The sequence below is a fragment of the Capricornis sumatraensis genome, chromosome 15 (assembly GCF_032405125.1).
Source record: "Capricornis sumatraensis isolate serow.1 chromosome 15, serow.2, whole genome shotgun sequence".
NCBI lineage: Eukaryota > Metazoa > Chordata > Mammalia > Artiodactyla > Bovidae > Capricornis > Capricornis sumatraensis.
The window spans coordinates 68,963,426-68,988,014 of record NC_091083.1 but is presented as its reverse complement, the minus strand read 5'-3'; the positions used below and the strand labels follow the sequence as shown (position 1 = coordinate 68,988,014).

Below are 24,589 nucleotides of genomic sequence, written 5' to 3'. Positions count from 1 at the left end.
TCACAGCATGCTATGAAATCATGACTGGTTAAACAAACGCCCCAGTACATGAATAATTAAAAATTGGGACGAGCACAACAGGGAGCCAAGAGGGACACAAAGGAAGGTCCCCAGAAACAGCCTCTGGTGAAGTGACATTAAGGGTGTGAGAAAGGAAAAGCAGGTGCTGGCCAGCCTCTTCACACGAGTTATCTCTCAGGCCCGTATGGCGGGTGTCGTTATCCCCTTTTTCAAATGAGGAAATGGAGGCAGAGGGGGAAATGGTTCGACGACCAGTCCTGTGAAGACTTGCAAGTCACCACTGTGTCATGCAGGCTCCCAGGCATCCTGCTTTGCCCTGTGATACTAGTCACTGTGTGCTCAGTGTCGCCGTAGCTTGCGAGACACACCAGCCCCAAGCCCCCTCAGATCCCCCTTGCCCACCTAGCCGTGGGTCCCGGTGTGCCTGGGATGAATGAACTCTGTCCTGTCATTGGCCCTTGCCCCCCAGGTGACAGAATGTGATCCCAGGTCAGGCAGTGGTTCTGAGGAACCATGGCAATGAGCAGCTAGGGCTGGGGGATTCAGGGAAAACTTCCTGGGGAGGGTGGGATACAGACAGGCCGGAAATGGGAAAAGGGTCTTCCGGCCAGTGGGAGGGGACTTCACACAGGGAAAGGCCCAGAAACATTGAATGGAGCATGGCTGCGGCGTAGAAAAGATGGGATGGAAAGAAAACAAGGTCCGGTTTGCAGAAAGCCTTCAGAGGCTGGTGGGGAGCGGGGCTGGAGCCTGGTCCTGATGGGAGGGACCTCATTCCCTTGTGTCAGCCAGGAGGTCTGCAGGGCTGAGCTGGGGCAGGGCGGGGTGGAGGAGGGGTGGACAGGAGCGGGAGGAGGCAGGGGTCTGGGCACCAGGCTTGGGGAGTCATGGCGCGTCCCCATCACAGCATCTCTTTTGGATTTCTCTTGGCGATGTGCTCCTGAGTGTTCTTCTGAGGAACGATGGGAAGTCAGCCCAGCAGGGGGAAAGCCCTTCCAAGTCCAAGCTTCAGCCCGTGTGTGCAAGGCCAGGATCCTGAGCCCATGCAAGCAGGTAAGCCATGGGCTCCAGGGCAGCCAGCACCTTCCTGACCAGCCACTGCGACACAGCTTTAAGTATAAACACAGCTTCGAGCGTTCACCTCCCCATGAACCCCACAGCCAGGGTCCCTGCTCTCGCGGAGCGTACATATTAGTGGTCAGAACATTAAACCAGATAAACTAGAATATGTGAGAGGGTGACAGGAGCGAACTGGAGGGTGTGATGGGCCCCAGGCGTCTCCCACGGCTTCCCTCCTCCTAACTCAGCTTATCCAGAGGCTGAGCTGCAGCTCTCAGACCAGCCCACTTCCACTGTTCTCCAAAGCTGCACCATCCATTACCACAGCCACTAACATAATATTGCTATTTCAGTTTAGACTGAAATTAATGAAAATCAAAGATTCAGCTCCTCAGTCACACCAGCCTTATTTTAAGTGCTCACCAGCCATATGTAGCTAGTAGCTACCTTATTGGACAACACAATTATAGAACATTTCCATCAGCACAGAAAGTTCTGCTGGATGGTGATGCTGTTATCCTGAGAGGTGCTATGAAATACTTGAAGCAAAATAGAGCTATGATGCCTGGAAACATGAGTTCATACAAGGCATAGGCTAAACCTATCATTGTTTTCTAAGGCAGTCCTGACTAAAAATGTCTGTTTTTATGATGATTCAGTTCAGTGCAGTTCAGTTTAGTCGCTTAGTCGTGTCCTACTCTGCAACCCCACGGACTGCAGCACGCCAGGCTTCCCTGTCCATCACCAACTCCCAGAGCTTGCTCAAACTCATGTCCATCGAGTTGGTGATGCCATCCAACCATCCTGTCCTCTGTCATCCCCTTCTCCTCCCGCCTTGAGGCTTTCCCGGCATCAGGGTCTTTTCCAGTGAGTCAGATGATTAAGATGATTAGGCCATCAGAATATCCTGCAGTATCTAATACTTTGATGTTAGAACTGTAGCCCCAGTTTTTTCTTGTTCCATAAAACAGCCCACAAATCCTGTCTAACATCACTTTCTGATTTGGGATTTCGATAATGCATTTGTCAGCGGCCCCCAGCGAGAGAGAGAGAACTAGCAGAGTATGTGTGTGCACACGTGTAAGAGAATTTAAGAAGTTGGCCCACGTAGTTGTGGAGTGGCCAGTCTGAAGTCTGCAAGGCAGGTCAGCAGGCTGGAGACCAGGGAGGAGCTGATGCTGCTGAATTCCAGAGTGGAGCCTGGTGGCAGGATTCTCTCTTCTTCGAAGGACATCAGCCTTTTTCTCTCAGTCTTCAACTGACTGGAGAAGACCCACTCACATTGTGGAGGGTAATTCAAAACCTACTGATTTAAATCATTGGAAAAGCCCCTGTTGCTGGGAAAGATTGAAGGCAAAGGGAGAACCGGGTGGTAGAGGATGAGATGGTTAGAGAGCATCACTGACTCGATGGCCATGAAGCTGAGCAAACTCCAGGGAGGACAAAGAGGCCTGGCGTGCTGCAGTCCACAGTGTTGCAAAGAGTTGGACACAATTTAATGACTGAACAACAACTGACTTAAATGTTAATCTCCTCTAAGGAAACAGCAGCATGGCAGCGTCCAGACTACTATTTGACCCAATATCTGAGTACTGTGGGCTAGCCACTCTGACACACAAAAGTAACCATCACAGATAACAAGATTACTCTAAACCATCAGCAGTTTTAGGAGGAAGGACACAGCCACACAGTCGAACAGAAGTGGGAGCGTGCAGAGCCACAGTCTGGATGTCTGTGTTCGGCAGGTGTTGCCCCCAATCTGAAAAGTCCTCTACACAGGCAGGGGCATCCTTTCCACTCCTCTGCCCCCATCCCCAATATCCTTTCTTTCTTTCTTTTGTTTTTTATTATTTGTATTCTTTTTTGGCCACACCGCAGAGCATGCAGGATCATCGTTCCCCGACCACAGATCAAACTCATGCCCCCTGCAGTAGAAGTCAGCAGTCCTAACCACTGGACCCCCAGGGAAGGCCCAGTATCCCCCCTTCTTTAATACCAGCCTCCCCCAGTTCCCAGATCCAGGTGTTATCGACATCTGGATGCTGCAGACAGCTGGTGGGCAGGCAGCTGCCTCCTCTTTGCCACTCACTGTGCACCCAGAGTCTGGGGCCCTGCAGGAAGAGATCTAGAAACCACACAGACCTCCACCTTATTTCCTCTGAATCTAGCCACAGGCAGTGCCCCCAAGGCAGCTCTGATTCACGGCGAGGCAGCTGAGAGGGGTGACCCCCAGCAGGTGTCCTGGGGCCCTCCCTGCCTGTGGGAACAGAGGGGAAGTGGGTACCCCCCTCTCCCAGGGTCTCCAGGGGAAGGACGGGCCACAGCTGTGAACAAGGCAGGCATAGCCCCTGAGACAGGAGCTAAAGCAACCATCAGTCACAATTGTGTTAGATTTTGGTGACAGTTTTAAGGGTTTCTGATTCAGAGTGTGGGCTGAGGGGCTCGTCAGGGAGGGGACATTTCATCTAATCCAAGGAGTGAAGGTTGAAGATGACTCAGCCACTGGAGGGCACCCATCAGGGGGCAGCCTGTGCAACTCAGTGGCTCCTGGGGATGCAAAGCCAGGGCTCCAGAAGGGAGAGGGGCGCTTCTGGCCACCTGCTTCCATTCTTGTCACAGCACACCCTCCCCAGACTTACTCACACCGTGTATTTGAGCATCAGGCATTCCCGTGACCTGTGGGATGGCCAAGCCCCAGGGTCTGAGGACTCTAGTCTGGGGTCAACAAGGGGATCTCCATGTGGGTCTGGGAGAACATGCATGAACCAGTCCATTTCCAGAATCTCAGTCTCACTCTGTCTATGTCCTGGAGGCCCTCAGCCCCCATAAAGAGTCCAGCGCTGTGTTTGCCCCGCCCCATCCCCTGGGTCCTTGTCTGTCCTCTTCTCTCTCTGCGTCGCTTCCTGGGGCCCCAGCTCTGTCTAGAGGGCCTCACAGAGGCCTCTCAGGCCCTGAGGAGCATCTATGAGTTACATAAACCTTTCTTTCTGGCCCCGACTGCTTCTCATAGCTTGATGCAGAGGCCCCTACTGAGATGGGATGAGGAAGAAGGGGAGGGGGCCACTGGGGTATGGGTGAAGGGTGCTCAGTAGGATGGGATTTTTCAGTAAAAGTGGGCCTGGACAGGCATCAGGTCTAGTTAGACGGGACAGGCTGGTGCCCAGTGGGATGAGGGGATGAACATCCTGTGCTAAAGATAGCTGTTTGCCTCCTGCTCTCCAACTTCAAGATAGGCCTCAAGGCCCCTGTGTTCTCAGGACCAGTCCTGGTGGGGTGGGGTAGGTGTGGGGGTGGCTTGGCATCCTCTGTCTCTGTGACTCCCTCTTTGAACGTCAGCCTCCCAGGCAGTCTGGGCCTTTCAGAGATGTGCTGTGCAGGCCAGTCCACCCTCCCTGGGCCCAGGAGCAGTGCCCCATGGGTGGAGAAGGACTCCCAGCAGAGCACCCTGCGGAGCCTCAGTTGCTTTGCTGTGTCATGGGGCTGAATAGAGACGATGCATACAGCAGGTGTTCAGCAAGATATGGCAGGTGTGTGACTAGGACACTTGACAGAGCCATGCGCTCCTGCTGGGCGCCTGCTCTGGGCCAGGCCTGTCACAGCGGGTCTGGGACTGCACTTCTTCCGAGTGGGCAGTGCAGACTTACCCCTGTTGCTCAGGACAAAAGTCACGGGAGAACCACTCTGCCTACGTGCAGGCAGTCCAGAGTTACAGCGCCCGTCCAGATGGGTGATGTCCTGGGCCCCTCCAGGAGCCCTCACCCTCTCGTGTCCCCCTCCCAGCCCCTCAAAGCTGGTCCATCTGGTAACCACCTCATCAGTGCCTTTCAGAAGCTGAGCTCAGAAATCCAGGCTAATACCTGCTTAGAACTGTCAGTTTTAAGTTTGCTGAGCAGCAGAATCCTCTATCAAAATCTCCTGTGATGATCTGTGTAAAAATGGGGTTGTAGGGACTTCCCTGGTGGTCCAGTGGTTAAGAATCTGCCTGCCAGTGAGGGGGACACGGGTTCTATCCCAGGTCCAGGAACTAAGATCCCACATGCTACAGGGCAACTAAGCCTATGCGCCTCGGCCACTGAGCCCACGCACTCTGGAGCCCATACTCCACCCACCGCAGCAAGAAGCCCACACACCGCAACTAGCTAAGAGAGTAGCCCCTACTCGCTGCAACTCGAGAAAGCCTGTGCACAGCGACACAGAGCCCATGCACTGCAACGAAGACCCTGCAGCAAAGACCCTGCACAGTCAAAAAACAAAAAGGGGTTGTTGTCAGGAGCCCCACTCCCTTTGCCACACCAGTCCTCTCCCTGAGGGGCCCCAGGAAATGTCTGGGTGCCCTGGGGCTCTACACAGCCCTGTGGAAAAGCATCAGACCCAGGCACCCTCTGGGAGCCCACCAGACATGCCGCCCCGGGTGCCTGTGGGAGGACTGATTGAGGAACCCAGCCTCCACCGGAACTCACGTCTGGCCCGAGGGTGACCACCTCTGTCCCTCCCTTCAGAGAGGACCCGGGCCAAGGCCGTGGCCCTGGGCAGTTTCCCAGTGGGCGAGCAGGCAGAGCTGTCGCTGAGACTGGGCGAGCCGTTGACCATCGTCTCGGAGTAAGTCCTTCCGAGGGCACTGGGTGGGATGCTCTGTCCCTTCCCCCAATCCCTGAAGATGCACTCAGCGGGGAGGGGCTCCTTCCAGGAGAAAAGAGCATGGCCTTTGGTGCTGAGCTCACATAGGCGGGGTGTCTGCAGCTTGACACTCCTGCTGGGAGAAGCAGTGGGGAGGGGCCCTGAATCAGACCACCTGCTGCCCAGGAGGTACCTGGACCGGCTGGTGCAAGGAAACCTGGGACGCTCAGGTGGGACAGGTGGCCACAGGACCCAGCCTGGAGGGTCCCCATGAATCCCCCAGGAGCACTTCCCAGGGCTTGGCCCTTCTGAGAAGGGGCCCCCTCGTCCTTCTCTCTCCAGGGATGGAGACTGGTGGACGGTGCTGTCGGACGTCTCGGGCAGAGAGTACAGCATACCCAGCATCCACGTGGCCAGAATCTCCCATGGGTGAGTCCCCACCCCAGGCCCTGCCTCAGGGGGCTTCCTGCTGTCTCCTCCCACAAGTGTGGTTCTGTACACCCAGTCTTATCTGAGCAGAGCTGGCGTCAGCGGCCAGTCAGGCCAGGACCCTGTCCTCCAGAGGAGCTGACAACTGACTCTCTCAGGTCAGCCTGTAAGGCTTGGGAGCCCAGGGGAGAGGGCTCGCGAAGGCCTCATGGAGATGTGGCGCCTGGTCCTTAGAGGGTGGCCAAGAATTTGGTGAGGAGGGCATGGCAACCCACTCCAGTATACTTGCCTGGAGGATCCCATGGACGGAGGAGCCTGGTAGGCTGCAGTCCATGGGGTCACAAAGAGTTGGACATGACTGAAGGGACTAACACACACGCACACACAAGAATCTGGTGGTGGAGAATACTGAGCATCAGTGTGCCCAGGGAGCCTCCTTGGCTGGCCTTTCCAAGAGGCATTTACTTGGGAGGGCTGGACTTGGGCACACATGGTCTCTTACAAAGTATGAGCCATCTCTCACCAAGAGTAAAGGACAGATTGACTCCCGAGCAAATTCTGTGTCGAGAGAGAAAGGCAGTGAATACCCTGGACGCATCACTGTGTGCGCTGTGACGGCCGCTCTTCAGTTCTGAGGCAAACTCCAAACTCAGGGACGGCCTTACTTTCTGAAGCTCATGGGATGCCTGGCTCTGATCCTGAGAAATGAGAACCCCTCATAGAATCAGTTCACACTGAGGCGGGGTGAAACCCACGTGGCCTGCGTGTCTCTCTGTGGCCTAGGCCTGCTGGGCAGAGTTTTGTGTCCATAGCTGACACTGAAGTTTAAACTGAGGAAACACTGACTACCTCTAAGAGTCAGTCTCCTTTTTGGCCATGACTTCATTTATAGCCTCTTTATGAAGGGATGTGTTTTATTTCCTATAAAGTTAGGCTAAGTTTGCTGCTGGCACCAAGAGAATCACAGCTTCTTATTTACTTGGGATCAGCTCAACCCTGACTCTGGCTTAGACTGTGGAATTTCACAGAATGACAGCCATTTCCATCAGATTGGCTTCTGGAGGCTTTGCTTGGGCCCCCCAGCCTGATGCTGGGAAAGATTGAAGGCAAAAAGAGAAGGGGGCGGCAGAGGATGAGATGGTTAGATGGCATCACCAACTCAATGGACATGCATTTGAGCAAACTCTGGAGATAGTGGAGGACAGAGGAGTCTGGTGGGTTACAGTCCATGGGGTCACAAAGAGTTGGACACGACTTAGCCACTAAACAACAGCAACGACCCAGGAATGACTCTGGGGACAGTGTGAAGCAGACGGACTAGTATGCCAAAAAATTCCTGCAAAACTTCCTTGAACTTTCCACGGCAATGAAGTCCCTCTTGGACATATATGGGTGAGGGATTAAATGAAGAGAGGAAGGAAGATGTGGGCTCAGAATTATCAAGAATCCCAGCATTGGAAGAATGTATGGAGATCCGTGGGCTACGTAATTTTTTTCCTCAAAATTTTAGAATGTCTTGAACATTCTAGTTCCAAACTTTCGACCCACAAATAAGCTCCAATGGAAGTGAGATTTCAGTGATAATGAGTAAATGTTCACCTGCACACTGTTTGACTACATCGTTAAACTTTAAACTTCAAATGGCGGGGGAGGTGGGAGCGGGGTTCGGGATTGGGAACACGTGTACACCTGTGGCAGATTCATGTTGATGTGTGGCAAAACCAATACAATATTGTAGAGTAAAAAGAAAATAATAATAATAATAAAATAAACTTCAAATAAAATATTCACTAAAGAACAGTTCTTAGAGAGGTGAAGGCTTAGAAATGTGAGTGATTGGCGTAGGGGTGCTGGGGGAACTGGGTGGGTGACAGGAGAGAATCTGGGATCACCTAACCTCCCCCCAGACCCTGGCCATTTGGGAATGAGGTCTCCAGTCAGAGGAGACTGGGGCTGACCCCATGAGATTGTCCTCTGAGGGCCCTGGAGCCAGGACCAGGACACAGCGGCGGGGCCTGAGAGACCCCGAGGCCAGCTCTCCATGGGACAGTTGGAATTGTAGGTCCACAGAGGCAGGAGAGGCTCCAGTAGGGTCTTGGCCCACCCACCCCCAGGCTGACCCCCGACCGTCTCTCCCCACCCCCAGGTGGCTGTATGAGGGCCTGAGCCGGGAGAAAGCTGAGGAACTGCTGCTGCTGCCTGGGAACCACGGAGGGGCCTTCCTCATCCGGGAGAGCCAGACCAGGAGAGGTGGGTAAGCTCAGCGCCACCCTGGGCCCGTCCCTGTTGTGCCAAGAGCCAGGTGTGGTGTGCCTCGGGGGTGGCGGTAGGAGGCCAGGAGTGAAGGGCTGGAGACTGGCCCCGGAGCTGGGCAGCCTGACTGACTGGCCACATGCTGCGGCCTTGAGGCCCACCAGCAGCGGGGAAAGCGGCCTCCCCTGGTGGCTCCAGATGCAGGGGCCCAGGGCTTGATCCCAGTTGGGGAGCCAGTCTCCACATGCCACAGCTAAAGATCCCATGCGCTGCATCTGGGACCCGGTGCAGCCACATAAATAAATGAAAATATTAAAAAAAAAAAAAATGAGGCAATGACCTGCATTTCGAAAAGTGGGTGTGAATGCCCACAGAAGGGATCCAGGCTCAGCCAACGCTTTGGCAACCAGGACTTACCACATAGTCATAGGAGAGTGCAGTCATTCCCTGCCTTGACCAGCAATGATTTCTCCTCCCCAAGACACAACAGGATCCTGATCTCTTGGCAAAATGTTAACAAGTTGACAAGGTCTCTGTGCTTTCGGTCATTAGCCAGTTGGAGCCAGAGAACCTACCAGGAGTCACCTCATGACCCTCCTCTCTTTGCTGTGCAGATGGGGAAACAGAAGCCCACAGAGGGATAGAGACCTGTCACACTGCACATCCAAATGGGGCCTTTCCCACCCCAGGTTCAGGGCCTTTGCAAACAAAACACGAAGTCAAGTCTGTGTCTGATACCCTTGCTTACTCTCTGAACTGCAGCCGGGCGTCCCTTATGGCAGGAACGAGAGGAACAGTGTTCACGTTTATGTTAGGCCCTTTAATTGCCTTCACACAACCCTGTTGCAGGGGCAGGCATTATACTTTCAATGTTCCCATTTTACAGATGAGGAAACTGAGACTTTTAGAGAAGAGAAATGATTTGCCTAGGGAGACACAGATAATAAGTGCAGAGCTGCCATTCAAACCCAGCTGAGGTTCATCTCACTTCAGACCCCCAAGAGAGGCCCACCTGTGATGATAATGGTGATTCATTGCAACCTCAGGGATGGAAGTTGCCCTCTGCGCTTGCCCTAAACTGAACTAACTCTGACGCATCGTCAGGGGCGTACTCAGTGCTCTACTCAAGTCTCCCTCCTGGGGCTCCTTCCAGCACCTCTTTGCCTCTCCTTTCCTTTCTTTGGGAGCCCCCTCCCCACTCTACCTCTCCCCAGCCCCTTCTGCTGGTTTCCAGAAAGTACCAGCATCACCCCCTCACACACACCAGTAGGCTGACCAAGGGTCGGGGGCTGGCTCGAGTGCAGTAGCTACAAACAGGAAACCATAGCGGTGCTGTTGGGGGCAGGGGTGCTGCAGACCAGGCCCCAGTGAGCTTGAGAAGCCACAGGAAGTGCTCCAGTGCTCAGCTGCCCCACCCCCACTCCTTCTCTGGCCTGGTTGAACCCCAAGAGCTTAGTGACCGGAACTTATTGCCACTCTGCCCCCTTTCTAAGAAGGTACCAGGAGGAACCAGTGGAGAAATAAAGGAGAAAGCAGATAAGAATCCATGGGGTCTTTTTTTTTCCTTCCGGTTTTATTGAGACATAACTGATATCCAGCACTGTATAAGTTTAAGATGTAAAGGGAAAAAAAAAAAAAGATGTAAAGGATCCATAAGATCTCTAAGGATCCACAAAACTGTTGGGATTAAGGTTAGATTTGACTCTAAGTTTTCCCACAGCAACGCCAGAAGGGATTAGTACAGAAGGCAGCTCTCATCAAAAAAGAAAGAAAATTGCCAATTCTACAGGAAAGGCAGCAGTTTCCCAATACTAATTTTTGCTCTCTCATCTGGGGCTTCCTTTTGGAGAATGCTTGTCAAGAAAATGGGTCACGACCCATTTGTGGGTCAAGAAATCAGGTTAATTCGGTGGTTATAGACCAGTGGGTCTCAAACCTGGGTGGCCATCAGAATCACCTGGAGGGTTTATTAGACCAAAGACCTGATCCAGGCAGTTCTGATTTGGTAAGTCTGGGGCCTGAGAATTTGCCTGTCCAAGTTTGCAGTTGATGCTTGCTGCTGCTAGTCTGGGAACCACACTTTAAGACCTAGACCTTAATGGGCTTCCCAGGTGGCTCAGTGGTAAAGAACCCGCCTGCAAATGCAGGAGGTGCAAGAGATGTAGGTTTGATCCCTGGATCAGGAAGATCCTCTGGAGTAGGAGACAGCAACCCACTCCAGTATTCTTGCCTGGAATATCCCATGGACAGAGGAGCATGGTGGGCTACAGTCCAGGGGATCACAAAGAGTCAGACACGACTGATCTAGATACCTTGGCTATGTATTGGAATCATCTGGGGGAGATTTATAAATTACTGATGCCTGCCCTCCACCCCCAGAGTTACTGATTTAATTGGTCAGGGGTGTGGCCTGGGCCCTGGAAGCTATAAAAGCCCCCTACCCCCCAACCCTGGGTGATTCTGATGTGCAGCCAAGGTTGAGACTCATTAAGCTGGTGAATCTGGACTGGTGAGTGTTTAAAGTGAAATACAGTTGAAACATTAGGGTGCCTCACTGGGGTTGGGGAAAATACTACTTCATCAAACTTTTGTTTTCAATCATTTTAACTGTGTCCTGGGTCACAGTGTAAAATTTCGTGCTGCGGTTTGTGGTCAAAAAAAAAGTTTGACACTAAAGCTGTAGGGGCCCAAGTGACGCCATAGGATGGTGGTTCTGAGACCCGAGTGTACAGGAATCGTCAGGGAAACATCTTGCCAGCGTGTTCCTGGGCCCCACCGCAGACCTGCCTAATAGAACTGTGGGGCACAAGGTCAGAAATCTGCTTCCGTCATAAGCTCTCCGGCTGCTTCTCCTGTTCTTTTCAGTTGGAAAACACAGTTCCAGTCTAGGGAACCCAAAATCAAGTAATGAGAGACAGCGTCTTTCATGTTTCATAATGCATCTTGTCGTCTATAATGGTAATTAACTGTTGACTGAGTGGGTGAGACCAGGATCAGCTTTTCTTTGGCCCGAGGTGCGGATGTACCTCTGGGAGGGAAATTCTACAGGGGCTTTGAGTCTGTGGATGGACCAAGGAGGAAGTCCTGGGGCACTGAGCTCCCAAGAACACAACTCAGGGCCTGGTGTCGGGAGGGGAAGAGGCCTCTACATCTTCCTGAGAGTCCTTCTGGTGTACCTTGTGTTTTAGGGAGCCGTGGCAGGGTCCGAGTCAGGCTGAAAATCTTGGTCTGAGGAGGGGCTCGAAGGGCTTCTGGAGGTCCCAGGACTGTTCCAGAGGTCAGCGCCAGGACCAGACCCCAAGAGCACCACCCTCTTACCTTCCTACTGTCCTACGGTGTGTTGATACTCTATTGAGCATTAGAGATTGATGAGCCGTACACACTTCCTCCCTGAGGGGCTCACCTTTGTGCGTTCTGTCAGCTGATAAGCATCTTCTCTGAGTCAGGCCTGCTAAATTGTGGTTCCTGCCCTCAGGCTCCAGACAATTGAGGGGCCAAGGTGCAGCATCCTCCAGGCTCTTAGCTTCTCTGAGGTCTCAGTGGAAGTTCAGAGCTTTTAGTCTAATCCCTCACACTACTGTGGACCCCTCCCCTCCTCCTGGCATCATCGTCAGAACACCTGGGAAAACACGTGCCTGACCCCACAGGTCACTGCAGGCCAGCCTGTGACATAGGCCAAGCCTGCCTGAGCTTCCTGCAACCCCAGTACCTTGCCTTTTCCCCCATGGGTCTCCCAATGGCCCTGCACCAGACGCAGCTCCCACAGCCTGGCTTCCGGCCCACTGCCTACCAATATGCTCCATGAACAAACACTCCTTGTTCTTTCCATTGCTGCACCCTTGCACACAAGCCTCCCTCGGCCTGGAGAGCCCCCTCCTCCGTTTTTCCACTTGGCCAACTCCTACTCATCCTTCACAACCCATTGCAATGTCATGTCCCCAGGTTGTTTTCCGCCTTTTGCTCTCAATTTCCATAGCTACCTGAAAAGACCTCTTCTGTAGCCGCAACACATTTATTTCTTAAAACAAAGTCAGGTGTGTGGTCTAAGAGCAGGGGAGCTAAACGTAAGGATGAGGACCATAAAGGAAAATTCTGGCTGAGGCATGTGCCCCACAGAACGTGCCCCAGAGAACGAAGTTCTGATTACTTGTGTCCGGGGCTCACGCAGTGCCAGCTCCTGCTCAACAGATATTTACTGGATAAATGGATGAGTGAATGAGTGCATGTATGTACGTTGAGGGGAAGAGAGAGGGTGAAGAACCGGGGTAGGGTGGACTGCCCCTTCACACCATCTGTGCTCAGCAGTTGGAGTACAAATGGTGGCAAGAACTCCTAGGGTCTGCTTTTGTCACGCCTGTGTGTTCATCACTGAAATTCAGTAATTCACTCAGCAAATATTGCATGGTGACTGTGCCAGCCGCTGTTGTAAGTGGTGGGGATTCAACAACAGAAAAAGCAAAATACCTGCCCACAGTTTGGTTGGCAGCATGAATAGTGAACAAGTAGTCATTAAGCGTCTAATCATGGCAAGTGCTCTGGAGTAGGAAATGGCAACCCACTCCAGTGTTCTTGCCTGGAAAATTCCATGGACAAAGAAGCCTGGCGGGCTGCAGTCCATGGGGTCGCAGAGTCAGACACGAGTGAGCACGCACAGCAGCCCGGCAAGTGCCACAAAGGAACAATAAAGCAGCAGTTAGGAGGAACCAAGTAAACTGGAGCATCCTCTGCGGGAGGCAGGTGTGTGCTGGGAGCAGATTCAAGGTCACCAAAAGTCAGGTCACACAAGGTGTGGCCAGGGTGAGGGCTTCCGATTAATTTTAAATGTGACAGCGAGGGTTCTAAGCAGGGGAGTGACACGATCTGATCCCTATACTGGGCAAAGAGAGGCTCTGGCAGGGGATGAGGCGAAAGTGGGAAGCCACAGTAAGAAGTGGTTGGTTTCCAGATTTGTTCTGAGCGTAGCCAGTACATTCAGGTTTTTCTGTAGGGCTGGAAGGGAGATTAAGAGAGAATGGAAGCTCTGAGGGATGATGCTGGGGTTAGGAGCTTAGTAATGGGTGAATCGTGCTGCTGTTTTGTGAGATGGGAAGATGGTGGGCAAATAAATTAGAACCATCCCTTGTGAGACTCACCATTGGTTATACGATGGGTGGAGTAGTGTTGAGGGAGAGCTGGGGCTTCTCCCAGGCAGAGAATGAGCTCTGGAGAGTTGTCTGAGTAGGAACTGAGTTGTAAAAGGAAGACTGGTGTTGACTCAGGTGGAAGAGTGTTCCATATAAAGAGAACAATGTGAGCCAAGAGGCAGAGAATGGATCAGCAGTGTTGGATGCTTGCTATATGCCAGACCCTGCTGAATGCTTTATCTTCTTTACCATCTGAATCCTTGTGGCAATCTCCTGACACAGGGACAATTCTGATCCCCCTTTATAGATGCAGAAACAAATCTGAGAGGTCAAATAATGTCTTAGAGTTAGGTAGGGTTATAGTATGCAGGGGTGTTATAGGGTGTGACTCTATGGGATGTGAACCCAGAAAGTCCAACTTTAAAAGATGTCCTAAAGCTGAGAGGCAGCAGTAGATATTTGGGACTGGCTGCAGCGTGCAGTGAGGTGGGACGGCAGGGTACCAGGCACACAGAGCGGTCGCAGATGCCTTGGGAGGAGGCCTGTCCCCACGTGGGGTTGACAGAGCTTATTATCTCTGAGTCTACCCGTCAGGTTCTCAGTGTGGCTGTGAGGACCCTCCCTGGTTCTGGTAACTGTGGTGACAGTGGCCGAGATGGGGTGGCTGGAGAACCAGGCCCCACAGAGGAACTTGGTCACTTCGTTCAGCTCACTGGTTGGCCTCCAGAGACTATTTTCAGATATGTAGTCCTTTCCCAACCAGAGAACTTTTTCAGGGTGACAACACAGCTCCAGAAGAGAGACTTCTCCTTTTTTTAAAAAAAGTTTGGTTACTTTTGGCTGCTCTGGGTCTTCATGGCTGTGAAGACTTTCTGCCGTGGTAGTGAGCAGGGGCCACTCTCTGTCGCAGTGCTCGGCTTCTCGTCGCAGAGCACAGGCTCTAGGTGAGCAGCCCTCGGTGCTTGCAGCACGGGGGCTCAGCAGCTCTGGGGCGTGTGGAATCTTCCCTGACCAGGGGTTGAACCGGTGTCCCCTGCACTGGCAGGCGGACTTTCAGCTGCTGGACCACCAGGGAAGCCCCAGAAGAGATTCTTAAAGATACAAAGTCAAGGTGTCTCCAGGGTCAAGTAGAAGACGAAGGAAAGGAAGCAGGGACCCTACTCCATACTTCTCAAAGTATACTGACTTCGTAGCCTGTAGCCTTGCTAAATTCGCTTACTAGTTCTAGTAGCTTTTTTGTAGGTTCCTTAGGATTTTCTACATATATGATCCCACATTATCTATAAATAGTCTAATTATTTTCCAACTCATAGAACTTTCTTTTTTCTTTTCTTGATTGCACTCGCTACGACCTCTAGTCTATAACAAGTAAAGTTGTAAGAACATTCTTTCTCTGTTCTTAATCTTAGCAGGAAAAGTTTAGTCTTTCCCGTTAAGTATGATGTTACTTATAGATGTTTCACAGATCCTCTAGGTCAGGTTACAAGGACGTACCCTTCTGTGATAGCAGTATAGTTCCCCAATAATGTCTAGGTCCTAATTCCTGAAACCAGCGAGTGTGAATTACCTTACATTGCAAGAGAGAGTTTGTTGATGTGACTAAGGGTTTTGAGATGGGGAGATTATGGTGGATTATCCAGATGAGCCCAATGAAATCACAAGGGTCTTTACAAGAGGGAGGCAAGAGGATAGGAATAAAGATGGAATAAAGGGCCATGAACTAAGGAATGCTGGTGGCTTCTAGAAACTGAAAAGCCAAAGAAAGGGGTTCTCCTCTAGAGGCTGCAGAAGACCCACAGGCTTGCTGATACCTTGATTTTTGTTTAGTGAAACCCATTTCAGATTTTTGACCCCCAGCATTGTAAAATAATCCACCCTTGTTGTTTTAAACCTCTAAATATATGGTAACTTGTTACAGCAGCCACAGGAAACTATTACACCTTCTATCTGTAGTTTTAGTTTAAAAAAAATCATAATTGAACTGTGTCAAATTATTTTTCTACATTTCTCCAGGTGATCGTTTCCCTCCCATTCCCTTTATTCTACTGATATAGTGAGTTAACAATGATGTTCAATTTTTAAATCAACTTGTATTCCTGGGATAAAGTCAATTTAGTCATATTGTGTTATCGTTTTTATGTATTGCTGGGTACAGTTTGGTAACAGTGTGTTAAGGATTTTTTTGTCTATATATATGTGTATATGTATATATATATGTTATATTGCTATAGTTTTCTCATAACGTTTTTGTCTGGTTTTTATAGCAAGTTAATTGGTGATCTCATAAAATGAGTAGGAAAATGCTGCCTTCTCTATTTTAAGAGAATTTGTATAAACTTGAAATTATTTCTTATTAAATGTTTGATAGGACTCACAAGAGAAGCCATCTGGGCCCAGAGTCGTCTTTGCAGCAAGTTTTAAAATTATGAATTCAACTTCTGCAAATAGATATAGGTCTATGCAAATTTTCTATTTCTTGCATCAGTGGTGGTAATTTGTGTCGTTTAAGGATTTGTCCATTTCACCCAGGCTGTAGAATTTATTGGCATAGAGTTGTTCATGCCCTTGCCCTTTTAATGTGTGTAGGATCTATTCTGTGGTGATGTCCCCTCTTCCTGATGTTGGCAATGTGTGTGTGTGGTTTTTTCCTTTTTTTCTTGATCAATCTAGCTCGAGGTTTATCAATTTTATCAATCTTTTCGAAGAATCAGCATTTGATTTTTCTCTATTGTTTCCTATTTTTTTATTTCTGCTTTATTTCCTTCTACAAAAATTTACTTTTTCCAGCTTTTTAAGGTAGAAACTTTATTTTATGCCTTTCTTTTCCTCAAATGTGAGGTTAAAGCTACAAGTGTACTTTTAAGTCCTGATTTAGCTGAGCTCACAAATTTTTCTTTGGTTAAAAATATTTTCTAGTTTTGCTTGTAATTTCCTCAATCTCTGGGTTATTTCCAAGTATCTGGGAATTTTCCACATATGTTTTTGTTATTAATTTATAACTTAATTGTTGTAGTCAGAAAACATATCTTTAATTATTTCGGTACTTTTAAATTTGTTTTTATGGCCCAGTCTACAGTCTGCCTTGAATATTCCATGTGCACTTGTTGGGTCCAGTGTTTGTTAATTAAGCCAAATGGGCTGATTGCATTGTTCAACTATTCTATTTCCCTACTGATTTTCTATCCTATCAAGTACTGAGAGAGGAGTGTTGAAATCTCCAGTTATGATTATGGACATCTCTTTCTTCTGTTAATACTCTCGGCTTTGCTTCTGTATCTTTAATCTCTGTGATTGAGTGCATGCAAATGCAGGACATCCTCTTATCTCTGATAATATTGCTGGTCCGGAATTCTACTTTTCTGATATTAATATAATCACTCCAGCCGCCCTATGATTAATGTTTGCATGATACATATTTTTTATCTTTTACTTTTAGCCTATGTTTTAATAGTCAAAATGTGTTTATCAAGTAGTTGTATTGTTTTTTAAATATATATTTATTTATTTGGCTACATAGGGTCTTAGTTGTGGCATGTGGGATCTGGTTCCCCGACCAGGAATTGAACCCAGGCCCCCTACATTAGGAGCTCAGAGTCTTAGCTTCTGAACCACCAGGGAAGTCCCAAGTAGTTGTATTTTTAAAATACAGTTTGAAAAATCTCTGCCTTTTAATGGAGGATTTAGACCACTTCCTCCAAGTAAAAGCTTCCTAAAACCAAGCAGTGCCTGTGGTTTGGGAAATTCCCTCCTGCATACGTTGGCATTCCACAGGGAAAGGTTAAGTGACAGGGCCACTGCCTCTTCTTCCAGGTTCTCTGTGCCAGTCTTCTCATCTGTAAAGTGGGGATAATTGTACCTACCTTATAGGGTGGTTATGAGAATTATATCCCATATAAAAGGTGCATAGTAAGCACTCAATAAATGAAAGCTACAGATAGCTTTAGATCCTTCAGTTCAGTTCAGTTCAGTTCAGTAACTCAGTCGTGTCCGACTGTTTGTGACCCCATGAATTGCAGCACGCCAGGCCTCCCTGTCCATCACCAACTCCCGGAGTTCACTCAGACTCACATCCATCGAGTCCGTGATGCCATCCAGCCATCTCATCCTGGGTCATCCCCTTCTCCTCCTGCCCTCAATCCCTCCCAGCATCAGAGTCTTTTCCAATGAGTCAACTCTTCGCATCAGGTGGCCAAAGTACTGGAGTTTCAGCTTTAGCATCATTCCTTCCAAAGAAATCCCAGGGTTGATCTCCCTCAGAATGGACTGGTTGGATCTCCTTGCAGTCCAAGGGACTCTCAAGAGTCTTCTCCAACACCACAGTTCAAAAGCATCAATTCTTCGGCGCTCAGCCTTCTTCACAGTCCAACTCTCATGTCCAAACATGACCACTGGAAAAACCATAGCCTTGACTAGACGGACCTTAGTCGGCAAAGTAATGTCTCTGCTTTTGAATATGCTATCTAGGTTGGTCATAACTTTTCTTCCAAGTAGTAAGTGTCTTTTAATTTCATGGCTGCAGTCACCATCTGCAGTGATTTTGGAGCCCCAAAAAATAATGTCTGACACTGTTTCCACTGTTTTCCCATCTATTTCCCATGAAGTGTTGGGACCGGATGCCATGATCTTAGTTTTCTGAATGTTGAGCTTTAAGCCAACTTTTTCGCTCTCCTCTTTCACTTTCATCAAGAGGCTTTATAGCTCCTCTTCACTTTCTGCCATAAGGGTGGTGTCATCTGCATATCTGAGGTGATTGATATTTCTCCCGGCAATCTTGATTCCAGCTTGTGTTTCTTCCAGTCCAGCATTTCTCATGATGTACTCTGCATATAAGTTAAATAAGCAGGGTGACAATATATAGCCTTGACGCACTCCTTTTCCTATTTGGAACCAGTCTGTTGTTCCATGTCCAGTCCTAACTGTTGCTTCCTGACCTGCATACAGATTTCTCAAGAGGCAGGTCAGGTGGTCTGGTATTCCCATCTCTTTCAGAATTTTCCACAGTTTATTGTGATCCACACAGTCAAAGGCTTTGGCATAGTCAATAAAGCAGAAATGGATGTTTTTCTGGAACTCTCTTGCTTTTTCAATGATCCAGAGGATGTTGGCAATTTGATCTCTGGTTCCTCTGCCTTTTCTAAAACTAGCTTGAACATCAGGAAGTTCACGGTTCACATATTGTTGAAGCCTGGCTTGGAGAATTTTGAGCATTACTTTACTAGCGTGTGAGATGAGTGCAATTGTTCGGTAGCTTGAGCATTCTTTGGCATTGCCTTTCTTTGGGACTGGGATGAAAACTGACTTTTCCAGTCCTGTGGCCACTGCAGAGTTTTCCAAATTTGCTGGCATATTGAGTGCAGCACTTTCACAGCATCATCTTTGAGGATTTGAAGTAGCTCAACTGGAATTCCATCACCTCCACTAGCTTTGTTCGTAGTGATGCTTTCTAAGGCCCACTTGACTTCACATTCCAGGATGTCTGGCTCTAGATGAGTGATCACACCATCATGATTATCTGGGTCGTGAAGATCTTTTTTTGTACAGTTCTTCTGTGTATTCTTGCCATCTCTTCTTAATATCTTCTGCTTCTGTTAGGTCTATACCATTTCTGTCCTTTATTGAGCCTATCTTTGCATGAAATGTTCCCTTGGTATCTCTAATTTTCTTGAAGAGATCTCTAGTCTTTCCCATTCTGTTGTTTTCCTCTATTTCTTTGCATTGATCGCTGAAGAAGGCCTTCTTATCTCTTCTTGCTATTCTTTGGAACTCTGCATTCAGATGCTCATATCTTTCCTTTTCTCCTTTGCTTTTCACTTCTCTTCTTTCACAGCTATTTGTAAGGCCTCCCCATTTTGCTTTTTTGCATTTCTTTTCCATGGGGATGGTCTTGATCCCTGTCTCCTGTACAATGTCACAAACCTCATTCCATAGTTCATCAGACACTCTATGTATCAGATCTAGGCCCTTAAATCTATTTCTCACTTCCACTGTATAATCATAAGGGATTTGATTCAGGTCATACCCAAATGGTCTAGCAGTTTTCCCTACTTTCTTCAATTTAAGTCTGAATTTGGCAATAAGGAGTTCATCATCTGAGCCACAGTCAGCTCCCAGTCTTGTTTTTGCTGACTGTATAGAGCTTCTCCATCTTTGGCTGCAAAGAATATAATCAATCTGATTTCAGTGTTGACTGTCTGGTGATGTCCATGTGTAGAGTCTTCTCTTGTGGTGTTGGAAGAGGGTGTTTGCTATGACCAGTGCATTTTCTTGGCAAAACTGTATTAGTCTTTGCCCTGCTTAGATAGTAATAATAAATTACCATTATACCAGTAAAAAACCCTCCTCCTGTTTCGCTTAAAAAAAAAAAAATTATTTATCTATTTTTGACTGATCTGGGTCTTCATTGCTGCGCATGGGCTTTCTCTAGCTGTGGATGCTCTTCATTGTGGTGTGTGGGCTTGTCATTGTGGTGGCTTCTCGCAGAACACAGGCTGTAGGCAGGCGGCGTCAGAAGCTGCAGCATGTGGCTCAGCAGCTGCAGCTCCTGGGCTGTGGAGCACAGGCTCAGTAGTTGTGGCCCACGGGCTTAGTCGCCCCTCGGCATGTGGGATCTTCCCGGATCAGGGGTCAAATTCATGTCTCCTGCAACGGCAGGGAGATTCTTTACCACTGAGCCACCAGCGGAGCCCCCCTTTCGCTTTGATGAAGTGTTGACTGAAGAAATGAATCCCATGTTAAAGTTATAGAGAGCTCTCATATGTATCCTCATCTGCTGAAAATTACTATTCTAGGCCTGACTTTATATAGTTACAATTTTATATAGTCCTTTTTTTCTCTATTTTTCAACCTTGGCCAGTTATCTGTGTTTTGTTGAAACCTATCATCTGTATACTTTAAACATTTGCATTTTCATTTCATATAAATTATATCTCAATAAAGTTTATTTTAAAAACTAAAACAGGCAATTCCCTGGTGGCCCAGTGGTTAGGATTCTGGGCTTTCACTGCTATGGCCCAGTTTCAATCCCTGGTCTGGGAACTGATATCCCACAAGCCACATGGCATGACCAAAACTACCAGTTCAGTTCAGTTCAGTCGCTCAGTCGTGTCCAGCTCTTTGCGACCCCATAAACCGCAGCACGCCAGGCCTCCCTGTCCATCACCAACTCCCGAAGTTTACCCAAACTCATGTCCATCAAGTCGGTGATGCCATCCAGCCATCTCATCCTCTGTCGTCCCCTTCTCCTCCTACCCCCGATCCCTCCCAGCATCAGGGTCTTTTCCAACGTGTCAACTCTTCACATGAGGTGGCCAATGTACTGGAGTTTCAGCCTCAGCATCAGTCCTTCCAATGAACACCCAGGACTGGTCTCCTCTAGGATGCACCACGCGCCCCTAGAAAAAAAAACAACTGGAAAAATTCTGTCTCTTGCATCAGTGTATATAACCTCCCTGCATGAAGCTCCAATACTTTGGCCGCCTGACGCAAAGAGCCACCTCATTGGAAAAGACGCTGATGTGGGGAAAGATTGAAAACAAAAGGAGAAGAGGGGAGCAGAGGACAAGATGGTTATATATCTGACTCGGTGGACGTGAATCACTGACTCAATGGACATGAATTTGAGCAGACTCCAGGAGAGAGCGGAGGACACCGGAGCCTGGCATGCTACAGTGCATGGGGTCGCAAAGAGTCGGACACGACTTAGTGACTGAACAACAGCGATAGGTTACAGACTAATAAAAGCAACACCCATATGCCCACCTTTCAGCGTAGGGGGGAAACTGTGCATCGTTGCCTTGAAGCCCCCTGCCTGCTTCCCTGTGTTGATCAGTTTCTTTTCTTCCTAGCTTTGCCACACATGCAATATAGTCAATATAGTCTCAGCTGCCTCTGAGCTTTATATAAATAGAAATCATACTGAACGTATGCTCCTGTGACTTGCTGTTTCTGCTCATTATTTTTAACATTCACCTATGCTTGTGTGCATGGTGGTTATTAACTTTTACTGCAGAATAGTGGGGCTTCCCTGGTGCCTCGGATGGCAAAGAATCTGCCTGCAACACAGGAGACCTGGGTTTGACCCCAGCATCAGGAAGATCCCCTGGAAAAGGAAATGGCAACCCACTTCAGTATTCTTGCCTGGAAAATTCCATGGACACAAAAGCCTGGAGGCCAATAGTCCATGGGGTGGGTCACAAAGGGTCGGACACTACTGAGCGACTACCACTGTCACTGAATAGTGTTACTTTCTAGAATCCGCCGTTCTCTTGAGTGTATATGGGCTCTTTGCAGTCTGGGGCTTTTCTGAACAATGCTGCTCTGAATATTTTTGGTTTTGTATTGGCAAGGGATCATGCTGGGATGGAACCACTGGGTTGTGAGGTATGGGCATGTTCAACTCAACTAGTTAATGCCAGCTGTTTCCAAAGTGGCTTATACTGACTTACCTTTCCACAAACAGGCTAAGAATTCCTTTTTCTCCGCATCCTTGCTGACATCTACTGATCACATTCTAAAACACTTCTGTCCACTTGGGTCTTTATAACAGCCAACACTTAATGCTCACTTCAGCTGTGGCAGGCCCTGTTCTGAGCACTCTGTGTGCCTGATCTCATCTTGTCATCACGAGAGCCCTAGCTGTTATGAATGTGTTGCTATTTGCGAACAAGAGAGCAAGTCTTTGTCTTTCCCCTCTGCCTCCCCTTCTGTCTGAGCCTGGTGGCCACTCTCTGTGGCCATTTCACATGTTCCTTCTCCCATCCTGGGCAGGGCTGGGTCCCAGCATGGCCTTAGTCCTACCCAGAGCCTTTCCTCCTCAGGCTGTTACTCCCTGTCGGTCCGCCTCAGCCGCCCTGCCTCCTGGGACCGGATCCGGCACTACAGGATCCAGCGCCTCGACAATGGTTGGCTGTACATCTCACCACGCCTCACCTTCCCCTCGCTCCTGGCCCTGGTGGACCATTACTCCGGTACGGCTGCCCCCCGCCTCCTATGAGAGTAGATGGGGATTTGGGCTTTGGGGACAGTCAGTCATCTCTTGGACACTTTACCTGCTGGAGAATATCCAGACAGAAGAGGGACCGCCCCTTTCTCCATGCCAGTCTCTGTGCCAAATAACGCAGCCTGGGAGCCCCGGCTTCACCTCACAACAGCAGACCCGCTCAGATGTCCTGTGGGTGTGTGGGCCAGAACCTCACCCAGCACTGTGGTTCTGAGTCAAGGTCCCCCACGGCTGGCACGGTTCTCTCCGCAGGAATTAGGCCCACAGCTGTTGTTACTGTGGAATTTAGTCAGTTCGTAGCATCTTCTGGTGCCTGTCCTATAACAGCACAGTGTCAGAGGCCGAGAGGAAAGACCACTGCTGAGAAAACTGATCAGGGAGTTTCTGGACAGCTGTTCCAGGCAGCAGATACCAACCGAACAAGTGGAGACTGATCATTCTTTACCTTTCTTCTTTCCAAAGCACTTTCCTAATCAGAAAACTGGGGCTCAAAGAGGTCCCTCAACTTACCCAAAAATCACACAGTAAATTAAGTCTCCCTAGTTAGCCCAGAATCTTTGACTGCATCTCAGATTCCAGATGAACAGTTTGGGGCTCCCAATCCCACTAGCTAAGTGTGGAAGGCTGTCAGGGTGAGGGTGGTTGGTTGGCGAGGGAAGCAGGGCTAGAGTCAGCCAGGTCAAAGGTCTAGGTCTCTTCCTCAGAGCTGGCGGATGACATCTGCTGCCTCCTCAAGGAGCCCTGTGCCCTGAGGAGGGCTGGCCCACTCCCTGGCAAGGCCATACCCCCACCTGTGACTGTGCAGGCGACACCACTCAACTGGAAAGAGCTGGACAGGTGAGGGGGTCCTGGAATGGGAAGTGGAACAAAGAGTTAGAAGGACCCACCCCTGGGAACCTGGACTGGGGGCGTCACCTTCAGGGACACCTGGGAGCCACTAAGCATCCTCTGAACTCAGAGGCCAGCCCAGGCTCAGCGGGTCTGCTGGGGGGACCAACAGGGATGCCAAAGAAGGCACGGATACTGAGCATGCCTGGACACCAAGGTGGCCAGGGTGGAAGGGCAGACAAGATGGGATACCACAGAGTACCAGCCCTGAGTGAGGTCAAGCAGGGGTCTGATCTGACAGGGAATAGGAAACCAGGGGGTTTTCAGCAGGTTCTGAGAGCAGGGACTGTGTGGCAGGGGCGGGGAGGAGGCTGAAGCTCCCGACCCAGCTCTGTCCCTTCTCCACAGCTCCCTCCTGTTCTCTGAAGCATCTGCCACAGGGGAGGCGTCTCTCCTCAGTGAGGGGCTCCGGGAGGCCCTGAACTCCTACATCAGCCTGACTGAGGACACCTCCTTGGACGAGGCCAAGGCCGAAAGCAGACGGCGAAAGGGGAACCAAGGCTGCAGCACCTAGGGCCCCATCTCAGCTCAGCCTGAGCGAGCACCCGAGGCAAGGCTGCACGGAGTGGGAGGGAGGGCTGGGACACAGAGGCACATCCAGGGCCCCACCAGTATCCTCTGTTCCTTCCCCTCTTAGTCCTAAGAAATCACTTAACCTCCTCCTGGCACGAAGACTTGGCCTGCAACCTCTAGTTCAAGTCTAGAGCAGTTAAGAACAGGGCCAGGACTCCAAAAAGAGACCAGATGTCCCCTGGGGTCTGACCCAGTCAGTTCCTGAGTTTGGGATTTCCAGTGTCATCTCCTGCCTGTTGAGAGTCATTTTCCATCCCACAACTCCTCCCACAAGGTAGAAAACCACCACCAGCATCAAGGCGGAAAAAGTAACCATTTAAAGAAAACTGACCACACCTCTTAAGGTGGACTGTAGCCTGGAAGGAACAGGAAAGCAGAGGGGATAGGTGGCTTAAACAGCAGCAGAACCTGCGCTGGCCAGCTTCCACCTGACCGCCATGCCAAGAGCAAGGCCTCTGACAGTCCAGGTCTTCCACATCCCCATTAAGCCCCTTCTCTGGACAGTCCTAGCTCTCAGGTCTGTTTCATTGTATGGCTCATCCTTTGAACCTGACTATGCTTTTCTGGCTACAGCAGCCTTGCCACCTTGTGGCCAAATGCAAAATGACACCATCTGACCCCAGCACAC

General features: G+C 49.7%; 1 protein-coding gene across 1 annotated transcript; it reads left to right on the top strand.

The window, feature by feature from the left end:
* The first annotated feature begins 983 nt into the window (after positions 1–983).
* On the top strand, positions 984–23,902 carry SLA2 (Src like adaptor 2). Its single transcript, XM_068987790.1, has 7 exons — positions 984–1,074; positions 5,580–5,679; positions 6,040–6,126; positions 8,273–8,376; positions 22,319–22,468; positions 23,205–23,337; positions 23,737–23,902. The coding sequence occupies exons 1-7, from the start codon at positions 984–986 to the stop codon at positions 23,900–23,902; spliced, it is 831 nt and encodes a 276-aa protein (XP_068843891.1).
* The last annotated feature ends 687 nt before the right edge of the window (positions 23,903–24,589 follow it).

Coding starts and splice junctions, on each gene's coding strand:
- SLA2 (XM_068987790.1), top strand. CDS start 984: ATGGGAAGTCAGCCCAGCAGGGGGAAAGCCCTTCCAAGTCCAAGCTTC. Junction 5,680..6,039: donor CCGTTGACCATCGTCTCGGA/GTAAGTCCTTCC, acceptor TTCTCTCTCCAG/GGATGGAGACTGGTGGACGG. Junction 6,127..8,272: donor GTGGCCAGAATCTCCCATGG/GTGAGTCCCCAC, acceptor CCCCACCCCCAG/GTGGCTGTATGAGGGCCTGA.